This window comes from Colobus angolensis, unplaced genomic scaffold, assembly GCF_000951035.1.
Source record: "Colobus angolensis palliatus isolate OR3802 unplaced genomic scaffold, Cang.pa_1.0 Scaffold264, whole genome shotgun sequence".
In the NCBI taxonomy this organism is placed as follows: Eukaryota; Metazoa; Chordata; class Mammalia; order Primates; family Cercopithecidae; genus Colobus; species Colobus angolensis.
Window position 1 is genome coordinate 3,223,270 of NW_012115866.1, and position 9,523 is coordinate 3,232,792.

Below are 9,523 nucleotides of genomic sequence, written 5' to 3' on the forward strand. Positions count from 1 at the left end.
AATCTTTCTTACAGAAAAGTTTACTCATTTATACACTCAAGAAGGGTATGTGTTTCTCATTTTAAAAATCATATATTTTTCTTTTTTAGGCTTTGAAATTTCTGAAAACCAGAAGAGGCAGGCTGCAATGACTGTGAGAAAAGTCCCTAAGCAAAAAGGTAAAGCTGCCTTTACCTCCTCAGCCCCACTCAGTCTCTGTGAAAGACTGTGGAATCAAAAGCTATATGCTTACATATTCCTAGGCCCATTTCTGTGCTGAGGTTTTCTTGAGGGTGGTGAAGGAGTATCCAGGTCCCTAGGTGTCCTTGATGACAGGTAGCAAATGGTTTTAAATGCTTAAGGCTAAGGAGTGAATGGTATAGGGTGTTGGTGTCCAAAGATAGCTCACTGAGTATAGCAAAAAGAGAACCTCTGTTCCTCTTTTTTTTCTTGCTTAAAAATAAGAGAAACTTTACTAATAATTTAGAGATCAATGGACAGTAGTATATATATGCTTTATTAGTAAGTATAGTTTGGGCGTGATGGCTCACACCTGTAATCCCAGCACTTTGGGAGGCCGAGGCAGGCGGACCAGGGAGATCGAGACCAGCCTGGCCAACATGGTGAAACCCCCGTCTCTACTAAAAATACAAAAATCAGCTGAGCATGGTGGCACGTGCCTTTAGTCCCAGCTATTGGGGAGGCTGAGGCCGGAGAATCACTTGAACCCAGGAGGTGGAGGTTGCAGTGAGCCGAGATTGTGCCACTGCACTCCAGTCGTGACAGAGTGAGACTCCATCTCAAAAAAAAAAAAAAGTATAAAGATATTGTTCAGCTTTCTGTCACTGGTCTGGGGGCACGTGACAAATCAGGAGCCCCGAATCACAATAAAGAACCTCAAACTGAACCAAGACAAAAGATTCAGATATTGTCTGTCTTTCTCTCCACCGCAAGCCAAAGTACTTAAGAAAAAATACCTTACAAATCAATTTAAATCTGCAGTAAAGCTTTAGTTTCTCTTTTATCATGAACCAGAACAAAACTACCATGCTCAGTCAAAGGGCTCTGAACTTAAATTGGCTTGACTCAGAGTCCACTGCTTTTTCCTCTCCCTCTCAGGGTCCTGATGAAGCCCCATGTTTGGAAAAAGAGTTTGGTTTTCTGTCTTGCATCAATTACTGACAGCCGCTTCTATTATGATAGCCACTTTCACTGTCCCCAGGTGTGGGCAGTCTTAATGAGACTTTACTTTCCCCAGGCCTTTCCTTCTGCTTTCTCAGTGGGCTTTGTGGTTCTGAATGAGTCACCATCCAAAATGATCAGATTCGAGTCTCCTGAAATTTCCAGCAGCCATGTAAAGCACTATTTTTATTTTTTCCATTGAAGCTCCTTTTGATTGAGGCTGAATGCCTGTGAACATCTGATTTCTAGTTAAGCAGTGAACCTAGCTCTGCTGACTAGACATGCCTCCCCTTCAATTGCTTATTATTTCTTGCTCTTGAGAGGCCCTTATTGTCTCTTTTCCTCATCATAGGACTGTGATTCCCCTTATATAGGGAATAAGGCCAGCCTTAATTAGCCACCAAAAAGTTGGGAGTTAGTTTAAGTTGGGGAATTAACTCCCAACCTTTTGATTGCTATAATAACATGTGAGAGATGGTGTTAGAAAGCAATCTGGAGTTAAGGTCAGTAAGGATATGGCCTGTATTAACATAACTCTTAAGATTTTGCTCCAATTTCTCAGACAAAAATGTGAGCAGAAAAGAGCCCCAGCCAACTGAAGTTTTCAGGCTGCAAAAGGGATACCATCTTAACAGCTTGCCATTGTCTCCTGGATGCTCTCAACTTCTGAACTTTCTCACTGTGATTTCCTCTGCTTCCCCCACTGTATTCTTCAGCATTCTCTAGAGGGACAGAACTAATAGGATATATATATATGAGTTTATTAAGGAGTATTAACTCACACAATTGCAAGGTCCCGCAATAGGCCATAGGTCATCTGCAAGCTGAGGAGCAAGGAAGCCAGTCCGAGTCTTAAAGCTGAAGAATTTGGAGTCTGATGTTTGAGGGCAGGAAGCATCCAGCATGGGAGAAAGGTGTAGATTGGGAGGCTAAGCCAGTCTAGTGTTTCTATGTTCTTCTGCCTGCTTTTTATTCTGGCCATGATGGCAGCTGTTTAAATTGTGCCCATCCAGATTGAGCTTGGGTCTGCCTCTCCCAGTCCACTGACTCAAATGTTAATCTCTGGCAACACCCTCACAGACACACCTAGCAACAATACTTTGCATCCTTCAATCCAGTCAAGTTGACACTATTAACCATCACATCCACCATGCTGACCTTTATGGTACTCCTTTATCCAAGCCCAGTTTCCTCAAGCATATCTGAGACTGAATTGTCTTTTCACTGAGAATGCTTCAAACAAGGGAATATGTATAAAGCAACCAGGAATTAGTTAACCAGAAGATAGACCTGCTAACTTATGCCAAGCATTTTGGTCAAGGTCCTTCCCCACCCTATGTATCTCCAGGCCATTCCTTTTAGGGCCTTTCTTGTCTCCCAGTGTGTAAATACTGGGTTCACTTGAACAGTTCTTTCCTTAACAGCAATTCTAAAGTCTTCAAAGAAATTCATTTAGTTTCCTTCCTTCCTTCCTTTCTTTCTTTTTCTTTTTCTGAGATGGAGTTTCACTCTCATCGTGCAGGCTGGAGTGCAATGGTGTGATCTCGGCTCACTGCAACCTCTGCCACCTGGTTTCAAGTGATTCTCCTGCCTTACCCTCCCGAGTAGCTGGGATTACAGGCACCTGCCACCACACCTGACTAATTTTTGTATTTTTGGTAGAGATGGGGTTTCACCATGTTGGCCAGGCTGGTCTTGAACTCCTAACCTCAGATGATCCCCCCGCCTCGTCCTCCCAAAGTTCTGGGATTACAGACGTGAGCCACTGCACTCGACTTCATTTAGTTTCAGACTTCCCAAGATTACTACAAATCTCCTCCCTTATTTCTATTTTTGGTCTTCAAGACTCTTCTAGTCCAGGGCTGTAATAACATATATTTTGAGACTCAAGAGTGCCATACATGTGGAAATGGTTCTCAAATGTAGGAATTCAGTAGTTACGATATGTACACGGGAAGAGCAAGAAGGGGTTCTTTAAGATAACCATGAAAGCTGAGTTCCTTGACCTTTTCAATGACCCATCGCAGGAAGTGCAGGGCGTTGTTAAGAGGTCTCCAATGCAGATGTCACTGGATAGGTACTACTCTAGTATCCCCTTCGAACCCCATCTGTAACACTGAGACATTATCAACTCAGTCTACTGCTCTGGGAGACGGGGAGCCTGGCCGAAATAACAGTAGAGAATATCAGATCTAGCTCCAAGAAAGGCCTTTTCACTTGACCTTTGTCTTTCACGCTGCTTTCATTTTAAGAATTAATATATAACTTCTTGAAAGTTATATGCTAATTCCTGGTACATAAACCTAATTAACTTGATCAATATAGAGCTCCCCATGGCTATGAGCACAGACTCCATCTCCAGAGACTTTGGGGCCAGCACAAAATCAAATGAGTCCCCTAGAATAGCTAAAATGATCTCGAAAAAGAAGAATAAAATATGAGTAATCAATCCACTCAGTTTCAACACTCACTGTATAGTTATATTAACCAAGACAATGTAATTTTGGCAGAAGGGTGGACATATTAGATCAATGCCACAGAACCCAGAAATAAATGTACACAAATATGCCCAATTGGTTTTTAAATTTATTTTGTATTGATATGTAATAACTATACATCTTTACTGAGTACATGTGATATTTTGATACATACAATGTGTGCATACAATGTGTAGTGATCAAATTCGGGTAATTAGAATATCTATCACCTTAAACATATATCATTTATTTGTATTGGGAACATTTCAAACCTTCTGTTTTATTTATTTTGAAATATGCAATAAATTATTGTTAACTACTGTTACCCTACTGTGCTACTGAACACTAGAACTTATTCCATCTATCAAACTGTATTTTTGAATCCGTTAACCAACCTCTCTACATTTCCCTAACACCATCCTTCCAAGCCTCTAGTAACCATCATTGTACTCTCTACCTCCATGGAATCCACTTTTTTAGCTCCTACATTTGAGTGAGATCATTTGATATTTGTCTTTTTGTGCCTGGCTTATTTCACTTAACATAATGAACTCCAGTTCCATCCATGTTGCTGAAAATGACAGGATTTCATTCTTTTTGTGGCTGAATAATATTCCACTGTGTATATATACTACATTCTCTTCATCCATTCATCCATTGACAGATACTTTGGTTAATTCCATACCTTGGTTATTGTGAATAGTGCTGTGATAAACATAGGAGTTCAAATATCTCTTCAACGTACTGATTTCCTTTATTTTAGATATATACCCAGAAGAGATTGTGGTTATAAAAGTGTAACAACAGTGATCCTTGTGATGATGGAAATGTTCTGTATCTTGACTGTATCCTGTTATAATGTCAATATCCTGGCTGTGATATTGTACTATAGTTTTGCAAAATGTTATCATTGGGAAAACTGGGAACTTGGTAAAGAGTACACAGGATCTCTATTATTTCTTAAAACTGCATGTGAATCTGTAATGATTTCAAATAAGTGCTCTTTTAAAAAAAATCAAATTATACTCACAAAACTCCCTCTCTAATATCTCTGTATTGTCTCTTGACATTCAATACTCTAATGCTTCTGACACCACCTTGCAAAACTAGCTCTTGGAAAAGAATCTGATCTTTCTCACTGAAGTGCCAATGGCTGATGATGGCTTAAATGATACTACTTCCAGAGTAAAGGGACTTAGTCATCAAGCAAAGACAAAGTAACTGTAATGTTGGAATTTCAGACCCTGAGTAGAAGATGTGGAAGGTATTTGGGAGCAGCAGAGAAGCCTTCCTGGCATGTCTGAATTGTATGCTGTATGTCTCGTCCTATTCTGCTGTGAATGTAGATCAGGATTAAACTTTCACTTTAGTCCTCCAGTTCCTGGTATCCTCCATTAATGTGGATTTTGCTTTGATGTTTGCAAACCTATCTACAAATGTTGAGAAGGCTTTTAATGTTAGTGTCATTTAAGCTCTTCAGTTTGAAAAGACACACATATATTCTGTCTTCGTTGCTCCCCATGAATTATACCTTCTGATAGTAAGTTTACTTTCTCCTTCACCCACTAATGTCAATTCCCTATTAAATGCAGGTTCATCACTCTCAACTCAGGACAGAACACTAAATCACTTGTACCTTATGCTTTTAGAAAATTTCTCCCAGAAACCTATCCTGAAGTCAATAGTTCTTAACCAGGCTCTTTTAAAACTTCCAGAGGGGACTTGGAGAAGGAGAAATAGAGTTTGTTGGGTTCTTCGCAGGACCAAGCCCTGCATAAGGGATTCTGGTGTCTTGGAAAGAGCTCTGAACTGAGAAGTCAAGGAATGTAGGTTCTAACCCTTGCTTTGTCACTAACTTACCATGTGACCTTGGGTATGATATTTCTTTTCAGACATCAGTGTCCTCACCTGTAAAATAGATTATAGCAATACCCAAAATTTCTTTCACACCTGACTAGATGTGGAAGTGTGTAGGGTTGTGGTAGTAACCATGGTATTCCAAAATCTGTTTGAAAGAGGAATTCTCCCCTTGGATGATTTGTAATACCAGTTCATACTCTCTAAACCAGTCTGCCTTGAGTTGTCTGCCCAGAGTGGTTACTGGGTAATATGAGAAGCCCTTTGTTACATAACTTACACCCTTTCCCTTTGATCTCTCATCTACTCTAGGTGTCAACTCTGCCCGCTCAGTTCCTCCTTCCTACCCACCACCGCAGGACCCGTTAAACCACGGCCAGTACCTGGTCCCCGACGGCATCGCTCAGTCGCAGGTCTTTGAGTTCACCGAACCCAAGCGCAGTCAGTCACCATTCTGGCAAAACTTCAGCAGGTTAACCCCCTTCAAAAAATGATACCTACAGGGAGGCAGATAATTTTAAAATAAAGTAAATAAAATTATATTTATAGATGGACCTTTTTTCGGAGAAGCACTGTTGAAATTTATACACACACACACACACACACACACACCCTTGAGTCACATACACATACACACACACACACATACACACACACACACACAGAGAGAGAGAGAGAGAGATAAGGAACAAAAGTGTTTTCTGTTGTTTTGGGGAAGTGAAATCTGTGGTTGGTAGGAAGAGGTACCAATGACTTCCAAACATGTGATCCCATCTTAAAAGTTTTCCATTTTTACCCTGTCCCCCTTCCCTTTGCTTTCAGAAGTTGACATTTCTATTTATTCCTTTTCTTGTTAAGATAATCTCTTTACTCCCCTGTGAGTGATTCACTGCCTTGTCATTACACCATAGATGTGTTTGTATTTTTTTTCTTTTCTGATGATACTGATGTTGATGAATTTTTAATTTTATTTGATGTGGTAGAGTTGGGAGGTTTGGGGTTTTTTTGCCTCTTTTACTTTTCATTGAGGAAGGGAATGATCTCCTTTTCTCCTCTCCTTCAGCCAATCATTTTCAAATGTTCCTTCAGCCCTGTAGTTGCCCTAAATAACCTTTTTTCAGCATCCTCTGTCCTCAGTCATGCTAGTCTGGACATGCTCTGTTGTGCCCTGTGACATAACTGCTCAGTATTCCTATTGCTTTTACTGTGTTTTAGGTACTGTGGAGGGATCAAAAAAAACAAACAGAAGCAGGGGAGTATCAGACTATAATGATGCTGAGTGGACTTCTGTTCAGGGAACATTTTGCATTTGGGCTGTTTCTTCTATCACTGGGGTTTCCCATGTTGCAACACTGCTGGGTCATTGCAATTTTACATCTAGGGGTTAATTTGATCCAGTTGTTCTCTTTTTCCAAGTCACTTTTGTTATAGGCCTCCTCCTAGGCCTGTCTCTCCCTTAGCCCAAAAGATCTGAACTGGAATCAAAGAGGTTGAGATTCTGCCTCCCAGAGGAGGGATTTACCTGCCCCCTAGTACCAGATAGGTTTAGGGCAGGGATTCCTACAGCAATCAGTTCAGTGTCCTGGTTGTCCCTGTTCCCATTTACAGATGTTTGGGCAGTGTTGATAGGAGTATGGAGGGATTCAAGACAGAGCCCACCTGACCAAGATCATCAGCTGCCTTCAAATTATTGACCTGGACAGGGTCCAAGGCTGATAGTAACCTTTTACAAGAAAGAACAGGGATGGGAATGGAAAGTGATAGCCTTGATCCACAGTATTGTACCTGCATTTTCTACCACCACAAAATTGTGTGAGACTTCTCCCATTGTTAACAGATTGCATGGACAATCTTCCCTGGCTTCTTTCTTTCCCTCTCTCTTTCTTCTTTCTCCTGCCATCCTAGCACAGGAGGATTTTTGGTATTGATATAGTTAAAGCTGTTCTGGCACTCAAAGAAGGCCCTGTTTCCAACATCCTCTCTTCCCAGGACATTTGAGGCAAGTGAGTGAGGGACCCAGGGGCAATTTTCCCTCTGAATAAGGGGTCTGAGGCAGGGTTGCTACCCTCAGGCTAGCTTTTGGCCAGCTTTTTGCTTGGGAAAATTGAACTTCTTTCACAAAGAGGCAGGCTTCCTATGGGTGTCGGAGTACCTGTTTTTCCTGCACAGAGAACCCTTTTCATGGATAGACCTTGAACAACAAAAAGGGTATAAAGGAATAAGGATGAACTCTGCTGTGGAGAGCAAGCCACTGTAGTGAGGAATGTGGAGATTGGGAGTCTGTCCTAAACCCCATGGGAGAAGACTTCATCATGAAAGGACTTCAGCTTACCAAGCAGCAGCCATAGCTGTGTGGAGGCTTCAGCATAGCTAACGTGTTTACTGCTCTATGCTTCCTGATCCAGACCAGGCATTAAACAGCCTGGGAATCTTTTCTTTGTGGGAATCAAATTACAAGCTATTTAAGCTTCTATTCCATCACAACCAAGTCAGACTTGTATTATAAGTCAAGGATGAGCCTAATCTGGGGAGAGGGCCGGGGCTCGGGACTGGCCACCACTGTTCAGCACATGACCTAACTACGTAAGCCTCCTTGGCAAGAGACCTGGTGCCCAGCACCCAGGCTAGAATATCCTGTCTGGCAAACAGAGTGTTTTGGTAGCTGTGCAGGCCTCCCTTCTGCGTACCTCTTTTTCCTACTTCTCACTCCTCCTCACTAGGCTTGGCCTTGACATGCTTCTTCGAGGGTTGGCAGCACACCGGGAGGGGATGCTTGGACAAGTTTCTGGGCCTACATTTCTTGACTAGGCCCTCTCATTTCCTCCCTCCTTGGGCCTTGTGCCCAGGGCTCCAGGATCAGGGATTTTACCTCTCAACCCTCACTTCTCTACTGAACCCACTGGCATCACCAGATGCCAGTAATTTGTGAACAACAAGAAATCATCTCCCTGTTGGTTGGAGTATTCCCACAGCCTGTAGCATCAAAGCAGACCAGTGGCCAACAGCCCCAAGGGGAGCCCAATTAAATACCTGGGTTCAGTATCCTAACCTGTTGTGTCCTGACAGCAATGGTAACCCCAAGAATTCTGTAATCCTCTCATTTCCACATGGCCCCGAGCTCCCTTTTCCTCAACTCAATGAGGCCAGGATTTGCTCTCCAAAAGGCTTTGCTAATGTGTTCTATGGGACCTGCTACCGGGGAGTCCTAAGACAGACATCTAATTATTCTCTCTTTTTTTCTCCCCCTCTCTCTATGTGTATATTTCTAATGGATCTATAAGAACAGCAACAAGAAAGTTCTAACAATTCTAGTGTGAAGCCAAATAGTGATCTTTTAGTGCTTTGGGGATGGGTGGGCTGGGGTGGATGGATGGGCAACAGTGACTTTGATTACCCTTGCTGCTCTGCATTTGCCAGTTTGTTCTTTTGTTTCTTTTATCTGACTGTTTGACTCTGTCAAACAAGTGTCAAAGTTGTGTGTTAAAAATTGTTTAACAAAAAAAAATGTTGTAATGACACAAAGCCTTATGAAAATATTTATGGAGTTCAATAAAAGAAGTAAAAAGACACCTCCTGGCATAGCTCTCATTCCTCTGTGGGGGTGTGTGTGTGTGTGTTGCCAATTGTGAAATAAAGGGAATTTGCCTGGTATGGGGCAGCTTACCCCAACCCAGCCTTGACCTGCCAGCCCTGCTGTTCTATTCCTAGGCATCCTATGGGCCACCTGTGGCCTTCCATGTGTTTTCTGGAAGAGTGAACCACAAGGATTATGTTTGATCCTGTAGCCAGGGGCAGTCAAATGTCTTTATGGATGGGACTGTCCTTCATGTCACCCAGCCCTTTGATAAGACTTAAAGGTCCATTTCTGACATTGCTCTTTTTCTTTATAACAGCAATTCCCAATACTGGCCCTGGGCCCTCATGGAAGCTTAAAGACTGCCTTCTGAACCCATATAGAGACCATATCACTTAGGAATTTGCAACCCTCAGTTCCTTCCTAAAGCCTTTGGTCCTGTCTCTTCAGAGGT

General features: G+C 42.1%; 1 protein-coding gene across 6 annotated transcripts in view; it reads left to right on the top strand.

The window, feature by feature from the left end:
- The window catches only part of ARHGEF9 (Cdc42 guanine nucleotide exchange factor (GEF) 9), a 176,653-nt gene extending 167,589 nt beyond the window's left edge, over nt 1–9,064 (top strand). For 5 of the 6 annotated variants that reach the window (XM_011947413.1, XM_011947409.1, XM_011947410.1 and 2 more), the window contains 2 exons: nt 90–158; nt 5,808–9,064. In XM_011947413.1, coding sequence (XP_011802803.1) covers nt 90–158; nt 5,808–5,989 — 251 coding nt within the window. In that variant the 3' untranslated portion in view covers nt 5,990–9,064. The remainder of the gene's footprint in view (nt 1–89; nt 159–5,807) is intronic. The other variant, XM_011947411.1, reaches the window with a different exon arrangement.
- Nucleotides 9,065–9,523: the final 459 nt, after the last annotated feature.